At 54.3% G+C, this 26,405-nt stretch overlaps 1 protein-coding gene across 1 annotated transcript in view; it reads right to left on the bottom strand.

Moving 5' to 3' along the window:
* ADGRA1 (adhesion G protein-coupled receptor A1) overlaps positions 1–26,405 on the bottom strand; it is a 207,620-nt gene that overhangs the window by 15,466 nt on the left and 165,749 nt on the right. The window contains exon 17 of the mRNA XM_051982798.1: positions 24,074–24,219. Coding sequence (XP_051838758.1) covers positions 24,074–24,219 — 146 coding nt within the window. The remainder of the gene's footprint in view (positions 1–24,073; positions 24,220–26,405) is intronic.

The raw sequence follows: 26,405 nt of genomic DNA, 5'->3' as shown, positions 1-26,405 counted from the left end.
CCTACACCGACTGGGGGGAGATGGAAAGGGAGATGGTGGGGAGAGAGCCACGGCCTGGGAGACTCTCCTGGATCTTTGGGGGAGCGACCCCGGATTGCTGCGATGGCTCACACAGCCACTTCCTCAACTCTCCTTGTGGACAAGATGGAGGACAGGTGATAGGAAGAATGGTGCGGCGGTGATTAAGCATTCGGTCTCTCTTGGAAGGAAGTCTCTGGTGGGGGCCAGATAAGGGAGGAGGGATTCCCCCAGTGTCCCGGGGAGGAGGACTCATGGCACAGGAAGAGTAGTTGGCGAAATGAAATGTTTAACTGGAAGAAGCTCGGGGGGGGGGGGGGGGGGGGGGGGGAGGGACGCGAAAGCTGCCTTCGGAACACCCGGAAGGCCGTTGTGTAGGCTGGGTCAGGCTGGTTCTGCTTGAGCCCAGAGTTGGTTTGTGGAGATGTAAACTCCATGTAGGGGAATCCTTTCCCACAGAGCTGACCTGAGGGTCATGGGCACGGGGGCAGGGGGGGGGATGGTGGATGGGCAACAAGCACAAGCTAACGATATCCCAAGGACACAGCGATGTAGCGCTTCAGCTTTGGGAAGGACCCGCACAGGGGCTCGGGAGGGAAGGGCTGCTCCCACCCCAATTTAAGAGGGATCTGTTGGAAGCACGCCGGGATCTGTTGGAAGCATGCCGGGATCTGTTGGAAGCGTGCTGGGATCTGTTGGAAGCGTGCCGGGATCTGTTGGAAGCATGCCGGGATCTGAATCTAGTTCCTCAAGTCCATATCTAGCCTCCAGTCACTATTCCAAGCTCTCTTAGAATTACCAAGTTCCCCATCAAGGGAAGCCTTTGATCAAAAGCTGGATTCGACTGGATTTGGTCCCACAAGTGTGTACGAAGCACCTACTGACTGTGAGGCACTGTGGGTGCAGGCAAGGGGAAGCGAGACAGAATAAAAAGACTGATCTTCCTGAGTTCAAATCTAGCCTCAGACACTCACGAGCTGAGTGACCCTGAGCAAGTCCTTCCCCCCGTGTACCTCGGTTTCCTTATCTGTAAAATGACCTGGAGAAGGAAATGGCGAACCACCCTAGTATCTTTGCCAAGAAAACCCCAAATAGAGGAAGACAGAAAAACAACAGAGAGGCAGAGATTACAAATAAATTATCTGTCCTCAAAGAGCAAACTGGGAGGGGGGGTAATGAATGCCCGGGTCAAAGGCTTCTGAAAACCAAGGATCAAGATGGAGGAGGAGAATTGGACCAAGCAATTGAGAGATCACTTCTGATATTGGGAAGAGCAGGTTCTAAGGAGGGTGCGCAAAAGGGAGGGACAGAGAGACAGAGGCAGAGAAAAAAGAGAGAGTCAGAGAGACACAGAGACACAGAGACACACAGGTGGATTGAGCCACCATGGCGGCTCTGGCCTCCTGGAGCATGGTTCCTCTGCTTCTGCAGAGGGCTGGGATGCTCCAGGCCCGGGATGCTCCAGGGCCGGGACATTTTGGGGCCGGGACGCTCGGGGATCAGGGTGCTCCGGGGCCGGGACGCTCGGGGACCAGGGTGCTCCGCGGCTGGGATGCTCCAGGGCCGGGACATTTTGGGGCCGGGACGCTCGGGGACCAGGGTGCTCCGGGGCCGGGACGCTCGGGGACCAGGGTGCTCCGGGGCCGGGATGCTCTGGGCCAGGTTTGGGCCTGTAACTATGCAGCACTCAGTCAGTCCCCTGCTTCCCTCCTCTGCATCGGTTCGATGTCCTCCATGGGAAGACGGACTTCAGGGGGCTGCGGAGTGGCCGGGAGGTGTGAGAGCAGACCCTCCTCCCCCCCCATACTCCACAGCATCACAGGAAGGAGACTGGGATGCTGGTATAAGGGACAGAGGCAGGGCCGGAGACGGGGGAGTCGGCCTGTGGCAGCAGGAAGAGGCTGGCAGGGGCCGGGGGCAGTTAGGAGCTCAGGGCAGCCTCAGTCCTACCAGGGCACACCGTGGGGGGATTCCGAGGAAGCCAGGGAGGTTCCAGGGGTTACTGGGATCTGAGTGGGAAGCCAGCCGCAGGGCTCGCCCCCCTTCTGCGAAGGGCTCCACCATCCTCACCAGACTGCCTGAGGGACCCGGGCAAAGGCAAGGAGGGCGCCTCGCGCCAAGGGAAGGGGGAGGAAGGGGTGCGGCACAAGGGGCTTCCGAAGCCGAGGGTGGGATGGATGGCGGGAAGGCTGTGGTTCAGAGGTTTGGACGGGAGGCCCCTGGGCTCCCGGCCAGCTGAGGGGCTCCGGGTATCTGGGATCAAGGAGACCTTGGGCCTTCGGCCGATCACGGTCTCCAGCTTGAAGAAGACTCGGAGACCATTTGGTCCATCCGCTGCATTTTACAGGGAGGGAAATGAGGCCCAGGGTCGCAAGGCTGCAAAGAGCGGAGCCGGCCTCTGAAGGCAGGTCCTGAGAGTCGGTCCCTGCCCCCGCAGGGGCTCGGCCGCCTGCTGTCCTTGGCTCAGTCCCGGCCCGGCCGCCGGCACTCTCAGTCTCCCGATGGAGGCTCTGCCTGCCAGTCACCGACCTCACTCGGGAGAGTCACGAGTGAAAACGGCCCCTTCGTCTCCTTCCTTGCTCTCACTTATCCCCACACCCGAGTCCCAGAGACTCGGGCTGCCTTGTCCTCCTTACTCTGGGGGGGGGTAACGTCCCCGAGCCCCCGTGTCCCCGTCCCTAAGCTGGCCCTCGGATGTGCCCCCAGGGCCGGGCCTCGCGGCTCTGGCCGCTCCAGGGTCCCAGCCCTCGGGGGCAGCGGGAGACACCAGGGAGGACGCACCGGAGCTTGCTTAGTGCCCGAGTCCGTGAGGAGCCGGCCTGGCTGCCCCCGAGCTCTCGGGGGGGACTCACCGGGGCCCCCCTGCCCGCTACTCATGACAAGCCAACCCCAAGCCAGGGAGACCCGAGTTCAAATGCAGCCACAGACATGATTCTGGGTTTGCCTCAGTTTCCTCATCTGCAAAAGTGGGGATGAGTGGCCCCCGCCTCCCAGTCGTTGTGAGGATTGAATGAGGTCTCTGCACACCTCGAAGCCCAGCGTGAATGCGGGCTCATCCTCTCAGCAGCCTCCCTCCCTCCCCAGCTTCGAGGTCGGCCCCCACAGCCTCCAACCACGCGGGAGAACCCGGGGCAAGTTCTCTACTCGCCGGGGGGGGGGTCTGAAAAGTGAGAAGCCCCGGGTTTGAGTGCCGGCCAAGCCCGGTGAACGAGGGGACAACGGGCAAGTTTCCTGTGTTGGGGGGGCGTCTCTGCCCATCCCGGGCTGTTCTGGGCAGGATGCTCCAGCGCCCCCTGAAGTCGGGACCTGAATTTGTGTTCGCTTCTCGTGGGTCTGCTTTTCCCACAGGAAAGCCCCGAGTGGACAAGGATGGTCCTGGGGCCTGATCCCGAGCAGGATCCGATCTCGCGCCTTTGGAGAGCTCCCAACGCCTCCGGAAGCTGCCGGGGGCCCGTGCCCATTATACACCCGCATAGACTGAGACTCGGAGCAGTCACCGTCATCAGGCCCGGTGACTCATCCTCCTTCCGGTCACCCCTTTGTCATGAGTCACCGGGCTCCGGGATGACTAAGGCCGGAGCCGGGAATAACGGGCCGAGAGTTCTCTGAGATAAAGAGGCTGCTTCACCTTGAGAACATGAATCTGAAGCGGGGGTCGGGCGCAGGAGCCGCTGGAGCGCGCGGTGACGTGGGGAGGGGGCGGCAAAGCAGCCGGGGGGGGGTTACTCGGGGGAGGGGAACTGCTCCCCCCGTGCAGACGTTGCCACAGTGCCTGGCACATGATGTGCGCTGACTCTGATGGCAGCTGAACCTCCGCCCAGACTCAGCGTGATACCAGACATGAGGAAGGGCACTGGGGGGCCCACGGGGAGAGGATCTGGGTTCAAATGTCACTCTCCCACTTCCTGCCTGGGGGACCATGGGAAAGCCCTGAAGCTCCGCGCCTTCTCTCTGAAAATTAGGGGGTCGGGACCCCTGTCCTGGGGGCCGCGACCTGGCTGCTCAGTGTGTGCTGAGGGGTCGTCGTCGAGAGACGGCCAGCTGTCCCCTGACAGGCGGAGGAGCTGCCAGCGCCCACAGGAGGCCTAGATAAATATCCCTGTGAGATACTCAGGAAAGTAATTAGATTTGAACATTTTATTGATTCGATTTGATTTTTTTGGTCTGTGTTCTATAAAACCACGTGAGAAAGAAAAACGTTTTTGGAAAACCGACAGCGTAGAACACGTTGCATGTTCCTAACTCCCGCGGCTCCACTGAGGGAAGAAGGACACGGGCGTTTGTTACTATGCGCCGGGTACTGTGCCAAGGACTCTACAAACACGACCTCGTTTGGCCCTCAGAACAACCCTGGGAGGCCGGTGCCATTGTTATCCCCTTTTACAGATGAGGAAGCTGAGGCAGACGTGAGAGAAGTGATTTGCCCAGAGTTCCAGAGGTAGTACTGTCTCACGCTGGACTTAAGGCGTGGTCCTTCCGAAAGAAACCTAGCCCATAAACCTCAAGATATCTGTGAGCTTTCAGTGATCAAAACTCGTTTTCCTTTGGGAAGAGCCCCCACAGGTGGTGCTCCATGTGGACAGAGGGAAGAGGAGGAGGAGGAAAGGGAAGGGAAAGAGACGCAAGGCAAGGCAAGGAACAAGACGGGAGGAAGGAAGGAAGGAAGGAAGGGGGAGGAAGGAAGGGAGGAAGGAAGGGGGAGGAAGAAAGGAAGGAAGGGGGAGGAAGGAAGGAAGGAAGGGAGGGAGGGAGAAGAAGGAAGGGAGAGAGGAAGGAATAAAGGAAAGGAGGAGGGAGGGAGGAAGGAAGGAGTTGTCCAACTGGCCCTGATGGTTCAGAGCGAATGTAAATAGCAGTTGTTGCTTTTTGGGCCCCAAACCCTGAGATCTCTCCCTCCCAAATTGATTGTTTTTAACTAGGTAAGAGACGGTTCTCTGCCTCATTTCTTCCTGAGCAGGTTAGCCTAAGAGGCCAAGGCCTCCCACTGCCTCCAGGGCACCTCCAGCCTCTGATCTGGCGATTTTGCACAGCCCTCCCTCACTTGCAGGTCCTAGAGTCATGGTCCTTTTCAAGAATGAAGGACGAACAGGAAGGTTGGTTTGAACTCAGGCCTTCCTGACCCAGAGCCAGCCCTCTGGGCACTGGCTCCCCAGAGCCTCCTCCTCCCAGGACCAAGACTGGTTATCTGGATGGGGGGGTCATGCTCTGCTGCCTGGGGGTCTCCCCAGGTTGATGGGGGGAGTGGGAAGCTACCAGGGACGACCTGCACAGCCCAGCTCATCTTCACGGCTTGGGAGATGACTCGGAGGCAGAGGGACACAAGGCCAGGGGAGGAGCTCTGCCTGCTGGGAATTTCCTGCCCTCAGGTCAGCACCACGGAGAACTCCTTGGTCTGCCCAACCTTCCCCCAGTGGGCACCCCCTGCCTGGGGCTCATGCAGTTCTGGGGAGTGGATTCCCAGGTGAGGGGGCCCCCAGTGGGGGACAAGGTCTCCCAGAAACCCCTGCAGACCTCTGACAATGGGGGCTGGCTCCTCAGGAAGGTCCTCGGGCCCAACCGCCCACATGAAAGGCTGTGCTGGACATGGACGGAACCCAGCAGATGGGATGGTGAGCTGGGCCCAGAGTCTGCGCTTTAAGCCATTCTCCCTGGGGGTTTTCTCCATCTCCAATCTGCAAACCCCCAACGTCACGACATTCCCAAGAACCTAGACCATGGGCAACGCAACGGGAGCCAAAGGACGCATCGTGGGTGTGGTTCGATGGCGACATGGTGCCCATGGCAACGTGCCCCACAGAGGGTGACATCGCTCGGAGCATTTGGAAGGAAGGTGGGCCTGCCGCGAAGGGGGGCGGCCCCCACACTGCCCTGTTGCCTCTGGGATGGTCGGACACCCAGCTGGGGGTGGAGGGAGACCCAAAGCAGGTCAGAAGAAGCTCTATCTGCACCTGTGGCGGCCTGTCCATCGGCGCCCTTCCAGGTGAGCACCACATCACCAGGGAAACATGAGGAAGGAGACTCATTTCTGTGGGTCAAGGTTTTTAATGACCAGAAAGCCGTCCCTTTCTGGCGTGCATGCTCCCTCCCTCCCTCCTTTCCTCTGTCTCTCTCTAAATCTGTCTATCTTTTTGCCTGTGTCACCTCTCTGCTCTTGTCTCCATCTCTTTTTCTCCCTTCCTCTTCCTCTGTCAGTCTCTGTCTCTTTCTCCCTGTCTCTGCATCTGTCTGGTTGTGTATCTTTCTGCCTGTCGACCTCTGTGAATTCTCTGCCCGTCTTCAACTCTTTCTCCCTCACTATCTCTCCCTTAGTCTGTCTCTGTCCCTTAATTTCTCTCTTTTGTGGCCCCTGTGTTTTTCTGTCCTCCCCCTCCCCCAGCTGTCTGGATCTTTGTGTCCCTGCCTCTGTCTCTTTCTTCTCTCTCTGTCTCTGTCTCTTTTTCTCTGTCTCTCTCTCTCTCTCTCTCTCCCTCTGTCTCTGTTTCTGTCTGTCTGTCTCTGTCTCTGTCTCTCTCTCTGTCTCTGTCTCTCTCTATTTCTCTCTCTCCCTCTGTTTCTGTCTCTCTCTGTTTCTCTCTCTCCCTCTGTCTCTGTCTGTCTGGCTCTGTTTCTCTCTCTCCCCCCTCTCTCTGTTTCTCTCTCTCCCTCTGTCTCTATCTGTCTGGCTGTTTCTCTCTCTCTCCCCCCTCTCTCTCTGTCTCTCTCTCCCTCTGTCTCTGTCTGTCTCTCTCTCCCTCTGTCTCTGTTTCTCTCTCTCCTCCCCCTCTTTCTCTCTCTCTCTCCCTTTGTCTCTGTCTTTGTCTGTCTCTCTCTGTTTCTCTCTCTCCCTGTCTCTGTCTGTCTCTGTTTCTCTCTCTCCCTCTGTCTCTGTCTGTCTGTCTCTGTTTCTCTCTCTCTCCCTCTGTCTCTGTCTGTCTGTCTCTCTCTGTTTCTCTCTCTCCTCTGTCTCTGTCTCTCTCTCCCTCTGTCTCTGTCTTTGTTTCTCTCTCTCTCTCCCCCCTCTCTCTGTTTCTCTCTCTCCCTCTGTCTCTGTCTGTCTCTCTCTCCCTCTGTCTCTGTTTCTCTCTCTCCTCCCCCTCTCTCTTTCTCTCTCTCCCTTTGTCTCTGTCTGTCTGTCTCTCTCTGTTTCTCTCTCTCCCTGTCTCTGTCTGTCTCTGTTTCTCTCTCTCCCTCTGTCTCTGTCTCTCTCTGTTTCTCTCTCCCCCCCTGTTTCTCTCTCTCCCTCTGTCTCTGTCTGTCTCTGTTTCTCTCTCTCTCTCCCCCTCTGTCTCTGTCTCTGTCTGTCTGTCTCTCTCTGTTTCTCTCTCTCCCTCTGTCTCTGTCTGTCTCTCTGTCTCTCTGTCTCTCTGTCTGTCTGTCTGTCTGTCTGTCTCTCCCTCCCTCCCCACCTTGTTTGTCTCTCTGCCTCTGGGCCTTTTCAGTTTGGCTTTTTAGCCAAGCGGCTTTTCCTGCGGTAACACGCCTTGGACATCACAAGGAAAGGTTGAGGGTAAAGGAAGGTGAAGGAAGCTGCAGCCAGCCGGCCGTGCCGAGGGGATGTACGTTTCCTAGGCAACCAGTTCTCCTTGTCTTCCAGCAGGTGGGGAAAGAAGCCGCCGGAGGAAGGAGGGAGGAGGGAGGTCTCTGGGAGCTGCCAACCTGCGGCTAGAGCAGGTGAGCCCCTCGCAGGTGGGCCATTGACCTTGTCTGGACCGACGCTGGGCACAGCAGGGCCCAAAGTGGCCACTAACGTTGCTGGCCGAGCCTGATTGTCCATCTACCTCTTGCCCACTGGAGGGTGCGCTCGGGGCTTTCGAGAGGCGACCGGGAGAGCAGCAAAGAGGCCTGGGAAGCCTTTGATCTGCTCCCACCCCTTCCTTTCCCAAAAGACAGGCAGGCTCAGAGTGGGGAGGGATGTGTTTCAGGAAGCCCCAGACTTCCCACTCCCATCCAGAATTGTGGCCCCCACAGTCCTGACAAGGTCAAAACACCCAGACTCGCACCCAAGCTCTGCTGCAGAGCATAAGGTCAGGGGCTTCTGGTCCTTCAGCTCTGGTTTCCTCACTGGCAAAGAGGGCTGGGGATCCTTGTTCTAACCGGCTGGTCAGGCTGTCACTATTGGGAGAAAAGATCTCCTGTTCCAACAATGGGATCGCTGACCACGTCCATCCTTAGTGGGCGCTTGCGCCCCTCCCCTCTGCCACCTCTGACCTTCAAACACCCACACGTGCCCAGAAGCGCACACATGTATGTGTGCTTGCACACGTGACTGCCCAGAGCCTCGGCGTGAGCCACGCTTTAAGCCACGGCGTCCAGGAGCCCACACCCAGAGGGACACGGCTCTGCTGCGGGCAGGGACCCGAACCACAGAAACCCCCCAGCAGCAGGCCCACAGCCAGGCGGGCGCTGGCGGAGCAGGACACGAGTCGTGGGCAGCCCCCGTGCCGGGAGGTGGTACATTAGCGCTTCTACGTGACTGCATCACCTCCAAAGACCCCCAGGAGCCCGTGGGCCTGCCTGCCTCAGGGTGAGGGGCCACAGGTCCAGGGAGGGACGTACTAAGGGGCGAGGGAACGAGGCTCCTCTGCCCTGGATCAGGACACTTCCTCCCTGGCCAGATGTCCCTGATTCGAAGGAAAACACCACGTGGTCTCCTGGGGGCCTGAGAACAGCTCGGGGATAAATTCTTAGATTCTGGGGGGAGAGGGGGAAGCTACCTTGTCCAAAGAATGACCCGAATCTCCAGACCCAAGAGGACTCGGGGACTGTCTCCGGCAGAGTCTCAGGGTAAATCTGGGACTGAACGAGAGGAGCCAAGTTTGGCTAGAGAAGCGACATCTGCATTAACAACAAGAACAAGCTCAATCCCAGCCAGGCCTAGCACAGCATCCACCAGACACAGTAGCCCTCACATTCAAGCGGCTGAAAGACGAACATTTCCTTGTCCAAAGGACCTCCTTGGGTCCCAACCCGCAGACGTGCTTTTGGAACCATCCGATCAAGCCGAGAAGAAGCCCACACGGCCGGGTTTATCAAACGCAGCCCAGGATGGCTCACCTTTGCGTGGAGCCCCTGAAATGGCCAAGGTCCGGGAACAGAATCAAAAGGCCCGCCATGGGCGACATCTGCAAGGACTCAACCAACCAACATTCTAGACTGGCGAAGGAACTTCGAACACATGACCGAACCACGTGGATGCTTTACCGCGAAGGGACATTCAGGGGGGTGATCAGGACTAATTCTTCCCCACCAGAAAGTGCAGAAGGGTCAGACTTAAGGAGCCCGGACTGATTTATCAGTGCAGGCAATGTAGGAAAATGGCAGAAACGAAGCAACATAGCATTGCAGGGTGTGAGAATACCCAGCAAGACGTGACCTAACAGATAGCATCTCACCCCTATCCCTCGTAGACTGACAGCGGAGAAATCCCCATTTTACAAGGACAGACTTCAAAATTTCCTTGAGAATTTAACTAATCAGCTAGAGTGGAGGCAGGGCATGGCCACAGTCAAAACTATTGCCCATAATCCCTTGAATGTAACTTAGATCCACAAAACCTTTAGAACGATGTTTCTAATGGATGCTGCCCCACCAAACACTCGTCACTGCAAAGTTGGGTGGGAGGGAGACTCTTCCTACTTTGGAGCCCCGGCAGAGGAAACCAGATCACTCGGGGACAAGAAGGGACATCTACCATCCTCACTGTCCTGCTACCCAAGAGAGACTCCAGCCTCTGGGAGCTCCTCCAGCCTGTCAGCAATGGCTTCCAGTTTACTCCAGGGCTGTATGAATGACTGGATACAGATAATGATTATGATTTCATTTGGGAACAGCAATGGTCAGGTGGAGATACTTTGACTAAAACTAAACTGATTCAGAATGTCTGGCCTTGACCAGATGAAACTAGACTGAGCTGGTTTTCCCAATATAGAAAGTTCTTATTGTGTTCTGGTTTTTAGAGCCCACATTTATTCACTCCGTATTTCGTTGAGATTTTAATCCCGTGGGTCTTAAAGAATGGTTAAGACTCCAGGGAAAAATCTACAATTTGATTTCATTGACAAAGACACTATAGTCACTACTGGAATGGGGAAATAAAACAGTTCAAGTATTTTTGGAGGAGCTATTGAACTCTTGCCACCAAACAGCCAAAAGAATCCCCAGAAAGAAAGCAAAGACCTGCAGAGGGACCTGGCTGGGGAGGCAGCTGGAGGAACAGTAACAAGACTTTGTAAAAAAAAAGTAGCCATTAGCCAATGGTGTGAGGAACCCATCCTCACCCACTACGTCTGGCGGGAAAGAGCAGACAAAAGCCAGGGCACCTAAGATGAGGAAAATTGTTTTTATCGATGAACTTGATGTTTTCATTCCTGTTTAAATCAAACCCTTGTCAGAAGTCCAGGGAGCCCCGAGACCTAGGCATCCTCATCACACCTGATAATGCTCAGAGGGTGGTTTGTTACATACAATGACTTCCAAAGTCTTGTCCTTCTCATCAAAGAGTGCTGGGTACACATGGATCCCTTTGTTCTTCAGTCAGGTCTTACTCTTCATCATCCCAATTGGGATTTCTTGGGCAAAGATACAGAGGTGCTTTGCTATTTCCTCTCCAGCCTGTCTTACAGATAAAGAAACTGAGGCAAACAGGGGTGAAGTGATTCAGTCAGGGTCCCACAGCTAGTAAGTGTCTGAGGTTGGATTGAATTTGGGAAGATTTCTGACTCCAGGACCAGCATTCTACTGAGTGCATCACTCTACTGGCCCTATGCATAGATATAAATACCGATTTACAAAAATATAGGGTGGTTCCATAATTATAGAAGCTCCCAAAAGGGATGGAACATTGTCACATGACCTTACCTCAGTTAAAAATTATGTAAGGGATGGAGACAAATTTGTCTCAGTGTCCTGGAAACTTGTCAGATTTACGCCCCACTGCATACCTACGGGCTAAACTTAAGGCTAGATGTAGAAAAATGGACTTATTTTATCTAAGATGCTAAAAGTGCTTTCTTAATGAGTTAAAGAAATGCGCCCAAACCTGGCCAAGTCAGTGGCGAGTCACATCTTCAAAATGATCATTGCAAAGGGAGGAAAAAATCATCCATTAAAAGTTTTTTAAAAAGATGTGAAAAGTTTTCTAGTTGTTGCGTAAGGCAGTAAATTTAGTGAGGTGACTGTCCCAGTTAATTTGTACCCCGCTGTAGCGCCTTTGTTCAGCCCCACAAAGCCATTCCTGAATGTGCCCACACAAGATCCAGGGGACACAGCTATAAAGGAATAACAGGGTAGGGATTTGTCCCAAGACCAATTTTATCCGAGCATCCTTGAAAGGGCTGAACAGAACGAGATGAGAACGAGGAGAAAAGCTGCCTCACACATGATCCTCACGGCCACCTATGAAGCCGGCTCCAGAGGAATCATTATTTCTGCTTTCTAGATCGTGAAATTCGGGCGCCGGCGGAGCCCAGGATGCGCCAGGCTCTGGAGCTTCATTTGGGTGATTTCTGTCCAGCCCTGTCCGGACGCCAGTCTTCCTCCTCTTGGACTTGAGGTCATTTAGTCCATCTCCTTTTTCCAGATAAGGAAACTGAGACTCGGAGGAGACATAAATGCATAGTCACAGAGCCGCAGCTGACAGTTACCCCAGAAGCCAGATAGTCCAACCCCTTCTTTCTTTATAGATTAACTGATGGGCAAGTATATCTAAGGCTCTTATGTAGCGGGTGCTCTGCTAGGGACTGTGGACACGGTGCAAAGAAGGAAGCAATCCTGACTTTCTGGGAGCTGACATTCCGAGGTGGGAGACAGGCCAGCCACGTAAAAATGGAAAGATCATGAATACAAATATGGACAGCGAGGCTAAATACTAAAAACACACCCGAGGAGCTAAAAGTCCCAAGATAGCTCAGGAGGGAGGGCAGGGGGGACAGCCCGTACAAAGACACAGTGAGACCTGTCACTGGGAGGACACTGGAATAATCTGGGGGAGTGAGTAAAGAGGGGGGACTGGAGGGCAGGGACACATCTGGGTAAGAATGACAAAATTTTGCAGCTGATTGGTAGGGGGGTGAGGGGGGAGAGAAGGAGAGGGGGAGGCATCTGGGGTAATGTGGATGTTGGCAGGGGTGTTTGGGGCAGACATAGAGAAGGCTGGAAGAGGTAAAGCTTTGGGGAAAGGCAAATGTTTCCTTCTGGATGTGTGAAGTTTCCAGGCTGCTTCTGGGCATCGGCTCCGAACCGTCCAGCTGGACACTGGTGCTGCAGGAACAAAATGGAGGGGAGGGTCTGGAGCTGCAAACAAAGATCTGGGAGGTGTCTGCGGCGGGGAGGGTAATCCCAAATCCCACGGAGAAACAGGAGGAATAGAGAAGAGGAAAGGACAGAGCTGGGGCTGCCCGGGGAGGGGCGAGATGTGGAGACTGAGAAGGGGCAGGGGGAGATGAACCAGGAGGGTGTGGCTGAGGATACCCAGGGAGGAACAGGGTCAAATGCCCCGGGGACATCGAGGGGATGAGGGCAGAGAAAAGAGCATCTGATCTGGCAACTGACACTCTGCCTTGTAGCACTTTAAGGTTTGAAAAGCACTTTACGAACACTTTTTTTATGCTCACAACAACCCTGGGAGTAAATGCTGTTATATCCCCCTCTCGTGGGGAAGGGAACTGAAGCGAGGAGGATTCTATGACTTGTCCAGGATCAGTCAGGAAGTGTCTGAGATTAAATTTGAACCCCGGTCTTCCCGACAACTTCAGGGAGCTGCCCACCAGCCATCGGCCTGCCTAATGAAGAGAGCTGAGCTATTATTTAGTGAAGAGACTGGGAACTTCGGATGGAACTCCCGAGAGAAAGTCCGATGGCAAAGGGCTGGGGAGTGAGAGGGAGGCGATGAGTGCAGGCCACTGGAAAAAGCTCTTTCCTGGCTAAGAAACGGGGGTGAGGCCGCCGAGAGGTCCAGAGGCTGCTGGGCCACGGCCAGCGCGGAGGAGACCCGGACATGGCTGCGGTCAGGAGATAAGGAGAGGCTGAAGATCCCAGAGGAGGGGCACGTCCAGGATGAAATCTCTTGGGAGAAGTGGGGGTGGCGAGCGGAGGCGCCTGCCGGGGGGCTGACCGCCTCATTGTCAGAGACTGGGGGCGACTTCTCAAAGAGAATGGGAGCGAGAGGTGGAACTGGGGAGAGGCGGTGGGGGAGGTTCGGAGGAAGCCGAGGCCGGCAGCACGGCACTTGCCTGTATCAGACAGGTAGGGAGCGGCAGGGAGTCTGAGGTGGGAGGCTGAGAAGCCCGGGGCATCTGCCTGCAGAGAGGGGGCTGGAAGGGACGATGCCCTGTCCCGCCGGTGCCATGAGCCGTGGGCAGCGAAAGGCCCTGGGGTGCGGCTGTCACACCGGGTGCCCTGACCCAGCGGGCCATCACTGGGAGATCACCGGGGAGGGGAAAGAGCCCACCGATGTTTGTGGCGGCGAGAAACTGGCCCCCGGGGGGCGCCCGCAGCGGGGGAACGGCCGGGCCGCTTGGGGTGCGGGAACATCACTGTCCTGCAAGAAATGACCGGCAGGAGGATTTCAGAGAGGCCGGAGAGACTGACAGGAACCGATGCTGAGGGAAACGAGCGGAGCCAGGTCGCTGCACGCAGCAGCAGAGGATGGTGCAATGGTCGGCTCTGAAGGGCTTTTCCCTTTTTCTTCTATTTATTTCTTTTTCCTCTGGTTTCTTCTGATTTTTCTCTCCCAACACAGTTCATAAATAAATGTGTCTAAAACTAAATGTACACGTATCACCAGGAAAATGCTTTAAAAACAAGTTCCTCTGGTGTCTGGGGCGGCTCGTGGAACGGCCGATGCTCTTTCCCGGAGCGGTCCCTCGGTGCTGAGGCGCTTTCCCCGGGACGCTCTTTGGCTTGGAGACCAGGAAGAGCCCGGGGCCCAGCCCAGCCTTGGCTGAAACCCCATACTTTGGCAGAAGCCCCTTCGGTCCTAGAACCGACCCGGGCTGGCTCGGGAGGGGAGGGGCACCAAGAATAGCCCCGGGGAAATAGCCAAGCAAGAAGCAGAAGCCGGCTCGGGAGCCATCCGGACTCTGCTCTGGGCCCTCCCAGCCGGGCCTGGAGGGAGCCCATGCTCAGTCCCAGCCCTGCCACCCCCTGCTGCAGATTCTCCCCGGGCAGAGGTGCCGCTCGGATGGTTCTGGGCTAGGTCTGGGTCACACAGGCGGGGGCTTCCCGGCAGCAATTCCCAAGGGGGGCCGGCCTTCCGAGGCTGGGAGCAGAGCTGGGGGGGCGGGTGTGAGTGAGCAGGGAGGGCAGATATTACACAGATCGGGTGGTCACGGCATAAATTACTTCGCACGGTGACGGGCTGGTGAGTCAGTGACATCATAAAGTGACCTGCAGTCAGTTGTGAAGAAGAGAGCGAGCCTGAGGAGGAACGGGGCCCCAGAGCAGCCGGACACGGGCCCGGAGCTCCCCTGGAAGGGGCGGCAGTGGGCATGTGCCCTGGCCAAGGCGCTGGGCCCGTTTAGGGAACCTGGCTCAGGTGGCCGGGGCCGGGCGTGGGCAGAGGAACGGAAGGCCCGGATCCTGGCCCGTTGGGGAGCTTCGGGCCCCCCAGCCAAGGCGTGGGGGCCGAGGAGGGTCCGGAGGCGATCTACAGACTATGTCCCTCTCGAGGAAAAAGGGGGGGCCGCTTCCTACTCACACTTTAGTCTGAGGGAAGAGAACAACTCCCTTGGATGCTGCTGTGTCCTCTGAATCCGGGGCCTCCGGCCTAATCCTCCTGACCCTGGCCACCCGGTCCCGGCAGTGGGGGCTCTCCTCTGCTGAGGCAGGGAACCCAAAAGGATAGACACGGATTTCCCATCTGCCCCAGCCCCCAGGCCCGTCTGCTGCCCAAAGAACTCGGCTGGAACGTCCAGCGCGTTAAGGGGAGGAATGGGTGAGAAGCCGGTGGGTTGTAAGGGGCTCCAAATGCCGAGGTGAGGCTTTTTTCATTCCAAAGGCATAGGGAGCCCCCACTGCCGGGACCAGGGTGGGACACAGTTATGAATGGGAAGCCCGAAGCCAGAGGTCCAAGGAAGAAGCTTTTGCTGTGGCTCAGGCAAGAGGCACAGTCGACTTATTGAGCATGGTGGCTGCCAGAAGGCAATGGAGGGGAGAGGGGAGAGACAGAGACAGAGAGAGACAGAGAGACAGAGACAGAGAGAGACAGAGAGAGACAGAGGGAGAGAGAGAGAGAGAGAGACAAAGAGAGAGAGAGAGAGAGACAGAGAGAGGGAGAGAAAGACACAGAGAGAGAGACAGACAGACAGACAGAGAGAGAGAGAGAGACAGAAAGACACAGAGAGAGAGAGACACAGAGTTCTACCCCTAAGAGAAGCAGCCATGTGTTCTGTAAGGAATAAGCCCAGGGATCTGGCAGGTCAAAGGGAGAAGAAGGGACAAGGGGAAGGCCTGGAGGGAGCTTCCCTGCAGGGGAGAAGAGCCCCCTGCACAGACACAGGTGGGGGGGATGTCTCTGGGCTCCATGGAGCCCTCGCACAGACATAGGTGGGGGGGACATCTCCGGGTTCCGTGGAGCCCCCGCACAGACACAGGGGAGGGTCCGTCTCCAGCCCGCACATTTCCCCAAGCGCACCGTCAGCAGTACATCCAGAATACAGCGGAGCAGCCTCAGTTTCCTGATTTGCCGTTATGAGAGCTTCCTTCCTCAGCAGGTGGAGAGCGAGGGAGCCCCACTTTCCCGGGTGTCACGTCCCTGGGGGCTCTCCTTGCCCACCTCTTCTCCTGGCTCCCTTCTGACTCCGGCTCCTGGCCAGCCTTCTGCAGGGAGCGCCGTACTTGGAGCCGGGGTGCTTTGCTGCCAATGGGGTCCCGTGAAGACTGCTCTAGGTAGAAGGCTCTGGGAGGCTCTGGACTGGAGCCAGAAGCAGCCCCGGTCCTGACCCTGGCCCCCTGTGGGTCTGTGGGCAAGACCCTTCATCTCTGAACTTCAGTTTCCACAGGCGTGAAAATGAGATCCTAGAAATACCCGGCTCTCCCCCTCCCTCGCGGAATGGCCCCAGGTTCCGGTGCTCAGCTGGGGGACCCCAGGACGCCCCTTCCTCAGCGCGTGCAGATGGAGGCGACTTTGCTTGGCCAGAGTTCTCACCCGGCTCAGCTGCGGCCCCCCTCCCCCTTCTACTCCAGCCCAAGTGAAAACCAAACCGAACAAACCTCAAGCAGCCCAAGCCAACAAGCCAGCGAACCCCCGGGGACTTCCCGATCCTCGGGAACGACTTGGGCACACTTTATTGGAAAGGGCAGAACAGATCGCCGAGTGAGGACTTAATTACATGTAGCTAAATTGGGAATTAGCCCCTAAGCACCCATAAAACACCACCAAGAAGGCCCGTTTGCCTCGGTAGTGGAACGCCTTTGGCTGACTAAGGGGACCAGAAGGCGGGAGGTTTCTGGGTTTTCTAGCCTGGACTTTTTTTAGGTCGAGGAAAGAAGGAAAGAAATCAGCCAGCCGACTTCACGAGCCCTCTGTGCTCGGTGCGATCCCAGCTTTATCCTCCGGGACATCTCTTCCCTGGCCAGAGGTGGCCTGATGGAGAATTTGGCAGCCCCTCCACCCCCTTCCTTCTGACCTGACCAGGTATCCCGGGTTTAAAGTATCCCACTCGTCTCTTTCAGAGATTACAGACTAGTCACAAATGTGAGAAAGAAATATTTCTCTTTTATATTTAATAACTAATTACTGTATTAGGACAAAGGTTTTCCCCCTTTTCTACTTTTTTATCCAGAAACCAACTAGTGTGAGAAACATCTCTTAGAGACGTCCCCGGGCCAAGAACTAATCAGACACCAAAAGTCGTTGGAAGTTTGGGGTAATGGGTGTGTTCCTGCTCATTGTGTTTGCTCAGACAGACCCTGGAAAAATGTTGATTCTCTCTGTTGTTAAAAAGGGTGAGGGGCAGCTGGGTGGCACAGTGGATAGAGCACTGGCCCTGAGGTCAGGAGGATCTGAGTTCAAATCTGGCCTCAGACACTTCCTATCTGTATGAGCCTGGGCAAGTCACTTAACCCCAATTGCCTCTGCAAAAAAGATGTCTTTTTAACTAACATTTGAGTGACTTAAGTTCCAACCCCCAAGGGAGCCTGCCTCCCATCTGATTAACCAATCAGTGATTAGGCGTCCTTCAGGAACACCTTCTCTTCCAGAGTATATAACCTGTGACCCCACTGGCATTAGGGGTCATGGTCTACGAGAGAGGCCAAATGATCATCCTTTTATTAACAACTTGCTGGACTTATTAATAAAATGATTAAAGTCCCCAGAAACCATGTCTCACTCGCCTTCGTTAAACATCACATCAGACTGCGAGAAGACCCTCGGCTCCTTTTTCTCTCTCCATCAGAAGAAGAATTTGTTCATTCCAGAGTCTGTGGGTGACTCTCCTCTCCAGAAGAGGGGTCTTTCCTTTCAGGGGACGAGAATTTTTTGGGACGCAGACTAGCCAGGCAGCTAAGTAGCAGCGGAGCTATTTTTTCAGCCTTTGAACTATTAATCCTTCTTTCTCATCAGGAACATTATCTCTGTTTCAGCATCTACTGGACTTAAAGTTGGAAATGTCTTTTAATTCCCATCAGTTCTGGTTTGCCAAACTAGAAACTCATTTTAAAAGACTGGCTGACTTACAAACACCTCGGAAGGCTCTCTGCAGCGAACGCTGGCTGTGTTATGGAAAGGATTTTCCTGAGGTCTTCTCCAGCACTGACTAATTCTCTCCCTTCATCTTGTGGGTGCTGAATGGACAGGTGCTGCTGTCTTTGGAGCCCTCCCAGGTGACTTCTCGATTCCGCAGCAACCTCCTCCTCCCCCTAGGCTAAAACTCTTTTAGGCTGCCTTTGCTCAACGCTCTACAAGTCCTCAGGAACCATCCTGAGTCCATTTGAACACCCAGGAGTGGGTATTTTTGGCTGTTAAGACAGAAGCAGCATTTCTGAAAGATTTGGGGGCACGTGGTCCCAGATGCCCATGGCCTGTCTGTACCACTTTGGAGCCACTGAATCCTCCATACACCAGACATAGCATTTAACATCAGAAGGGACCCCAGAAGGTACTTGGGCCACCGTCTCATTCTGAAGCAAAGCAAATTGAGTCGTCCCAGCCATAGAGGAGCAGAGACAGGCCTCCTGTCTGCCAGCCCAACTGTCCTGCTTCTCTCAGATGTGCCCTGAGCACTGGGGCCCCACACAGTACACTTAGGGCCTTTGGGTGAGCCAGAGAGCTACCTCCATCATAATCTGGCCTCAAGAAGTCAGGGAAACTGGACAGTAGCCAATAGGTGATCAGTGAAGACAATCCTCTGACATGTGGGTGAGGAGGGGACAGAGGGTTTTCTCCTGCTTTAGAGAAAGGTGTCAACTGTTGCTATTCCCAGTCTTGTGGACAAGAAAACAAGATGACATGAATGGACAAGAAGGTGATGCGATGGGTGACAGTGGAGACCACAATCCAGGCCAGTTCTGTGCTCCGCTTTCCACTGACCAATATGGAATCAGTAGCATTATCTCTAGCCAAAGGCCTCGTATTTAGGCAAGCTGCCCTTAACATTAGCTTATCAAGATCCTCTTGGTCATGGATCATGCATGGGAAGTGAGCTTTGCTAGAGAGATTTGGCAAGGATGAAGGTGCAGGTTCTGCTATGGTTCTGGTCACCTTTCCCCAAGAAGATGTGTATGGAATAACAATCTGGATGCCATTTTTATTCTCTTTCTATGAAGTGGGAAAATTTCCAGTCAGTTCTGGCACAATCTGGCCTCAAATAGATTCTCAAGCTGGCTGTAATATCATAGACAAACAGTCCTGAAAAATCTTTCTGGTGACAGAAAAGACAATTGCAGCTGAGACCCAACAGAAAACAGAAACAGTCCCACAATTCTCTAAAACCTTTGCCAAGAACAGGGAAATTCCAGGCCAACAGTAGCAATGGATGCTTCTACAGAACACTTCTGACAGATGTCCTTTTAATGAGGAGAAAGGAAATCCCATTGTTGCAATAAGGAACATAAATATATCTGGATGGCCTTCATGCTTGTATGAAAAGAAGGACGAAGTTTTAAAAAAAATCCAAGAAATATTGCATAATGTGTTCAGGACCGATTTAAAGGGATAGAAAAATGATTTGTTTTCAGTCAGAAAGTCAAGTTACATTCAGAGAACTATCTTAAAAATGAGAAAGTACTAAAAGACGTGGCTGAATAGTACAACACAGAAAAAAGTCACAAAACCAGGCAGGGACAAACTCCCACAAAGCACCAGAACTGGTAGTACCAGGAGTTAGAGGAGACCATAAAGAACTCAGAGAAATCTCTGTCTCAAGAGCTAGGCTCAAACCATGCCAGAATGACACCCTTGATGATGCTATGGAAATCTGTAGGTCAGGATAAAGCAAACATGCAAATAGGCCCCATGCCTTCTCTGTGGGCACTGCCCTTGGCTCTAAAAATGTGTGGCTGAGAAGGTCAGGTCAGGGATGTGGCACATAGATTCAAGAGGGTGTTCAGAAGAGCAGTAATTTCCAGAAAAAGGAAGAACCAGATTCAGCTATTCCTGATGACCCATTAGGAAACATCCTCCATTCTCCTCAGCTTTCTGAGGGACTCAGGACAGCAGGTAGATGGAGAACACATGCAATGGCTTCTCACTGCCCCTCACCAGGCCCTTGTTCCTCTAATTCTAAAGAAACTCATTGACCTATTGTTGCTCATCCTTCGTGCTCAAAGAGGAACCTGACATCAGGGAGGTGATGCGCGTGAATTGTATTGGAGCGAGGGAGCGATGGGCAAGGTCACCAGCCTCACTTTCCCCTCCAGAGCCATCTGGGTCCAGTGGCCAGAGAGAGATCAGGACGACTGGAGAGAGCCTGAATGCAGTGGGAGGCCTGGGACTTTGTAAGCTGAGGTCTTCAACAGGTCTCAGTTTGATTGAGTCCATGCCCATTAAGACTAGATAAGAAATGAGGTAGAATGTGGTTCTTTTAACTAAAGTGAAAAAAATCAATCTGGGAAGGGAAGACTGTCAGGGTTTCTGACCACAACAGAAACTGCTATTTACAGTCACTCTGAGCCAATCAGGACCCAAACAATGACTAAATTGGTCAGTCAGTGAGAGTCTGAGTGATTTGAGGTTAAGGTGGTGACCTAAGGAGACTTCCAGCAGGGGGGTCAGCATGGAACAGAGTGAGGGGGCTGCTTGCTAAGACCCCACCTGCAAAGGAAAACAAGCAAACGTCATAAGGCAGAAATGGGAAAAGTCCCATTGGAATGCTGTAACTCAGTTCAATGAACATTTAGTCCTCTGCCTTCAAGTAGCTTACATTCTCCTGGGGGCTACAACATACAAACAGAGGCATCAATATAAAGGAAGACAAAGTGCCAGCTTAATGTGGACGGTATGAAGGGCAGAATCTGGAGACCAGAGGGAGCCCCTAAAGGGAGGAGAGGGCCACAGTCAGTCTGTGATGGAAGAAGATGCCTGGCAGCTTGTGAGGATAGATGGGAGAAGGGAGAGTCTGAAAATAGCTGCTATGGAAATTTTCTAGGATTCTGGCTGAAAGGAGCTCAGGGTATGGACCAGGGAGCTTTGATCATATTGGAACCAGAGAAGGGAGAACTGGGTATTATAATTACTAATCAAATCCAATTAAAATCAAACCCATACCAGGGTGTTCTGATCATAGCAGAACCAGAGAAGGGAGAACTGGGTATCACAATTACTAACAAATCCACTTAAAATCAAACCCATACCAGGGTGTTCTGATCATAGCAGAATCAGAGAAGGGAGAACTGGGTATCACAATTACTAACAAATCCACTTAAAATCAAACCCATACCAGGGTGTTCTGATCCTAGCAGAACCAGAGAAGGGAGAACTGGGTATTACAATTACTAATCAAATCCAATTAAAATCAAACCCATACCAGGGTGTTCTGATCCTAGCAGAACCAGAGAAGGGAGAACTGGGTATTACAATTACTAATAAAATCCAATTAAAATCAAACCCATACCAGGGTGTTCTGATCATAGCAGAACCAGAGAAGGGAGAACTGGGTATCACAATTACTAACAAATCCACTTAAAATCAAACCCATACCAGGGTGTTCTGATCCTAGCAGAACCAGAGAAGGGAGAACTGGGTATTAAAATGACTAACAAATTCACTTAAAATCAAACTGATACCAGGGTGCTCTGATCATGGCGGAACCAGAGAAGGTAGAACTGGGTATCACAATTACTAACAAATCCACTTAAAATCAAACCCATACCAGGGTGTTCTGATCCTAGCAGAACCAGAGAAGGGAGAACTGGGTATTACAATGACTAACAAATTCACTTAAAATCAAACTGATACCAGGGTGCTCTGATCCTAGCAGAACCAGAGAAGGGAGAACTGGGTATTACAATTACTAACAAATTCACTTAAAATCAAACCGATACCAGGGTGCTCTGATCATGGCAGAACCAGAGAAGGGAGAATTGGGTATTACAATTACTAACAAATCCACTTAAAATCATCCCAAGACAAAGCTAGCCATTTGGAAGTGTGCGTCCCTATTATTCTCTCAGAGACTGCACAAGGCCGTGAGATAATCAGCAAGAGAAGGAGGCAGACAAGAGAGGGCTCATGGGAGGGATGGCCCGGGTATATGTAAATCCCACCATTGATGATTGGTCTGGTTTGGGCCAAGCTCAGCAGGTGTCAGTTGGGAATGATGATGACCCTGGATGGCTGGACACACAGGTGGCCCTGAGCCTAAGGGCAGCTCAATATGGACGCCGGCTAGACTGCAAGAAGTCCCTCTGCACTGGGTGCCTCCCTAAGAAAATACTCTCTCCTTCAGTTAAAATGACCTTGTGTGCTAATGAGGCTGTGGCTTCTAACCCAGTCATGTAACAAGCATTTATTAACTGCCTTCTGAATGTCAGACCCTGTATTACAGAGATATGAGAAGGGCTAATACAGGGTCCCCATATACAGCGCAAGATGTGAAAGGCCTGGGAGAGTAAGGAGAAGGAAGGAAACTCTCAGCTGTTTTACTGAGTCCCGCCAAACCAAGGGGTCGGATGAGGGGACTTTGAAATTGAGCGGCCGCCATGGGGCTGTCCCTGTCATCCTGAACAAGCAGGGAGGGATGGGGTACATGAAGGGGCTCCTGACAGAATGACAGATACTGGTTTGCCAGAGAGAACTGTCTCAGTACGGGACAAACTAAACCGCATGAGGGCTCGTCCGATCCCAGAGTCCCAACCAGGTCTGCAGAAGATGGAGCCTGGCTCACAAAAAGGAGTCAGGATCCGAGGTGATTCAGACTGGGGGTACAGGGGATGGGTAACCCATGGTCTAGAGTCACCTGCCCCCTTCCCCTGCCTCTATATCCGGCTTACATGAACCATGTCTGACCCCTGAAACTGACCCCAAAGGGCCATGCTGTCATTCTTTGATTTCTGTCCCACTTGGCTCTGCTCCAGAAAATTCCCATGTAGAGCCTCATGTTTGCTTCCCGCAACGGAGTCCATTTGTTGGGGTATGGCTGTTCTTGCACTGCTCCTTTCTCCCTCCCCAAATCTCCAGACCAACAGGAGCTCCTGGCTAGGGAGCCCCCGCCTGTGAGGAAGTCTCTCCCTGCTGGCCATGCTGCAAGAATCCTGGGTGTAGGAGGCTCTTGTCAGCAGGATAGTTATGGAGGAGAGGGAGGGAGCAGGAGCCCCGCAGAAAGGTGATGGCTTTGTCCCTTGTGGGATCATGGGCCAGTCCAGGAGCTCCACCACTTTGTTCCCAGGGGGTAGTGACATCTGGTTTCACAGTCAGCTTTGGGAAGGGGACTTATTTACCACCTGGGGCTTTCTGAGTGATTCACAGAGAAAAAAAGAAAGGTAGGGAGGGGGTGCTCTGAGCTCTGGCTGCCTGAGGCTCCAGCAGTTTGTTGGCCAGGGAGCTGCTCCTTGGGTTTCTCCCGTACCCGAGGCTGTTAGGCAGAGCCAATTGTCCCGCATTAGAATGAGGATGTCTGGCACAGAAGGACCATGGAGAGCAACCAGTCACCTGCATCGTACAGAATGAGGGGAGAGAGGAAGGATCCCGGGAGAGAGGAAGGACCCTGGGAGAGAGGAAGGACCCGGGGAGAGAGGAAGGACCCGGGGAGAGAGGAAGGACCCTGGGAGAGAGGAAGGATCCCAGGAGAGAGGAAGGATCCCAGGAGAGAGGAAGGATCTGGGAGAAAGAAAGGACCTGGGGAGAGAGGAAGGATCTCGGGAGAGAGGAAGGACCCTGGGAGAGAGGAAGGATCCCGGGAGAGAGGAGGCGGCAGGGTAGCAGAGGGTTGCTCTCTAGGTGCTTTTGTGTAGCCCTGAAGGGCGGCCCTAAGAGCAGTGGAGGGAAAGTATAAAAAGAGTAATTTGAGTTTAAATTAAGCTGTTTGCTTGTTTGTTTGTTTGTTAAGCAAACAACCCCTCTCCTGGGGCCCGGCCCACCCACGGCCGGGCTGTGTCAGTCACACTGAGCCGGGGCTTCTGGGGCACTGTGTCTGCTGCTAGAGGCCGGTCCAGCCAAACTCAGGGGGGCTGGGCCAACAGAGGACGCAGCCTCGACCCCAGCCTCCAGTGACGTGTGCACCCAGGTGAGGGGGCGACCACGCGCATCTCGGAGAACTCTCCCGGCCTCAAGGGCCAAACCCTACTTTTCTTGGGAGGGACAGATTCAGGCAGAGGATGGGAGGCTACAAAGGCGAGCTGCGCTCCTTCCCGCTGCCACCCGTCTGCCCCGTCCCGGGCAAAACCTTTAGGAGACACAACCAGCCCGGCTGGAGACGAGGCCGGAGAGGAGGCCAGAGCTCCCAGGGAAGGGACGTCCCCCTGACCACTGGGTGTCCTGGTCCTCTGTGAGCTGACCCTGGGAGCCCTTGGGGAGACCAAACCCTGGGTGGAACAGAAGCCTTCTGGCCCGGCCCCAGAGCTGCTCTGATGAGGCCCCCAAAGGCCCTGAGCCTCTGCCCGGGGGCCCTACACCCCACAAGAAGACGCAGACGGTCCCTACCTGAGCAGCGGCTGCTTGGGGTATGGAGGCTGCTCGCCCCCCGGTCCCTGGGGCGCCTTCTTCGTCACCTGCTTGTAGATGTTTCTGGCCGTGACGCCGATCCAGAGCATCGTGGACAGGGTAGAGTAATGGAGCGTGATGCCGACCTGGGGGAAGAGGGTCAAGGTCAGCGCCGGCCGCCTTCCCAGGGCCGCTCTGCTGAATAAGGGAGCCAGAGCCCACCCCGAGGACGCCGTCTCCAAGGGGACCCCCTCTCCTCACCAGGGCACTGGTGCCCACCTCCCACCAAGGAGGGACACAGGGTCCCCCCACCTGGATCCTGCTCCTCATGGGACCTTCCTTTCTCCCGCAGCCCTGGATCCCAGAGAACATCTGGGACCTTTAGGGAAGGGGATAGCAAGGCTTCGGGCTGGCTCAGTACTGGCCTAGCCCGGCCCTTTGGACCTTTGAAGGGGAAAATGCTGAAATGTATTGGAAGAAAAGCCCAGGACAAGGAGGGGAGGTGCAGAAGCCTCATGCCTGGGAAGATGAGGGTGTGTAAACCACTGGTCCGCCCTCCAAGGGAGCACTTGTGGAGGATATCATGTGCGTGGAGAGCACCAGGAGCACCTCAGGACCACGGACAGCTGCATGTTCTCTGCCCTAAACGTATGGTCACAGACGGGCATTGTATGGGCCCTGTGTGGGCACCATGTGAGCCCTGTGGGTGTCGTGTGGGCACTGTGTGCTCTATGTGCATGTCATGTGGGTTCTATGTGGATGCACCCACACAGTGGGTGCCAGGTGGGTCCCGTGGGCACCATACAGATGCCATGTGCAGATGTCTGAGGGCACTGTGGGTATGTGGGCACTGTGTGGGTGCTGTGTGTGCCCAGGGAGGGTGGCTCCTGGTGCTGCCTTTCTTGTGGTCGGGGTGAGGTTCCCCCAAATTCCCCCCTTCAGGAGTCTGAATGCTCACTCAGGGCTTTCTTCTCTTCCCTCAAGGTGATGGACAGAAGTTTGGAGGGTGTTTTAGCTGAGGTCAGTGAGTCCTGGGCTTAGAGATGGGACAGACTCGAGCGTCACCCACTCCACTGGGTGCCCGCCTACAATAGCAGAAGTTACTGAAGAGCTCCGGGGAAGGGCAGCTCCTGCTCACGGGCCAGCCTCTCCATGATAAGATAGCTCCAAGGACAGGACACAGAACATGGTGGGACTCAGAAACCCTCCCATCTCACAGCAGACAAAAGGGCTCATGTGTGTCCTTCCTTCTCCCTGTGACAGCAGGGAGGTGACGCCAGGGCGTGCAGAGAGCTGGCTTGGGGGATGGGGGGCTGCGCCAGCTCCCCGCCCGCTCTCCCTCTGGGCCCAGTGGCTGGAAACAGACCAGCCTGACTGCAGAGGGCCCCAAAGCCTTGGCTTGTACCCCAACCTCCCTCTCAGAGCTCAGTCTGACCCCTGAGAAAGGTGAGGTAAGAAATGAGCGGCCCCCCTTACCTAGTCAAGACATGAATGGAGGAGGAGAAGGTCCCCCGGCTTTCTGACCATAGCAGGAACTAGCGCCATCTCTAGTCACTCTGAGCCAGTGACCAGGGGCTCAGCCGGGATCATTTGTTGGTCAGTTAGTGGACCCAGAGGGGCACGGGTTTAAGGTTTGGTCCTTAAGAAAGAAACCTCGGGGGCAGAGTCAAGATGGCAAAGAGAAGCCAGGACGTGCCCCAGCTTCCTTCGTAAGTAATGTTAAATGGATTCCAGAGGGACAGAACCCTTAAAAACTGGGGGGAAACACTCCCCCAAGTCAAGGTGATGTAGACAGTCTGGCGCAGAGGCCTGTCTCATTTAGGCAAAAAGAGCCAGTGCTGAGCCAGCTCTGGGTCACAGCAGAAGCCTGGCCATCCTGGCTTTGCAGGCCTGCGGTGAAGTTCCCAGCACCAGGGCAGATGGCAAACCGTGTGCCCTGACTGGGCCGGGCCAACCCAGCGATGGGAAATCCAGATCTGGACCTGGTACAGATGTCAGTGAGATGCCCCTGCCCACCTGCAAAAGAAGCGTTCTTGGGAGCCCCCTATGTCCTAGGAGTGGAGCTCAACCTTACAAATGAGCCAAAAAGCAACAAGTGCCCTGACCATAGAGAGCTACTACATTGACAGGGAAGAACACAAACAGAGAATGGGACAGCAAAGGCAAAACGCCTACATATTGTTCTCAAGCTCAAAAGGTTCTCTTGGAAGAACTCAAAAACAGATTTTAATATATTGTTATTTTTTATATACAATTAATAATTATATTGTCATGTGTTAAAATAAAAGAGGTTGAAGACAAATTGGGAAAGAAATGAGAGTTATGCAGGAGA

This window comes from Antechinus flavipes, chromosome 2, assembly GCF_016432865.1.
Source record: "Antechinus flavipes isolate AdamAnt ecotype Samford, QLD, Australia chromosome 2, AdamAnt_v2, whole genome shotgun sequence".
NCBI lineage: Eukaryota > Metazoa > Chordata > Mammalia > Dasyuromorphia > Dasyuridae > Antechinus > Antechinus flavipes.
This window is presented reverse-complemented; position numbering and strand designations above follow the sequence as displayed.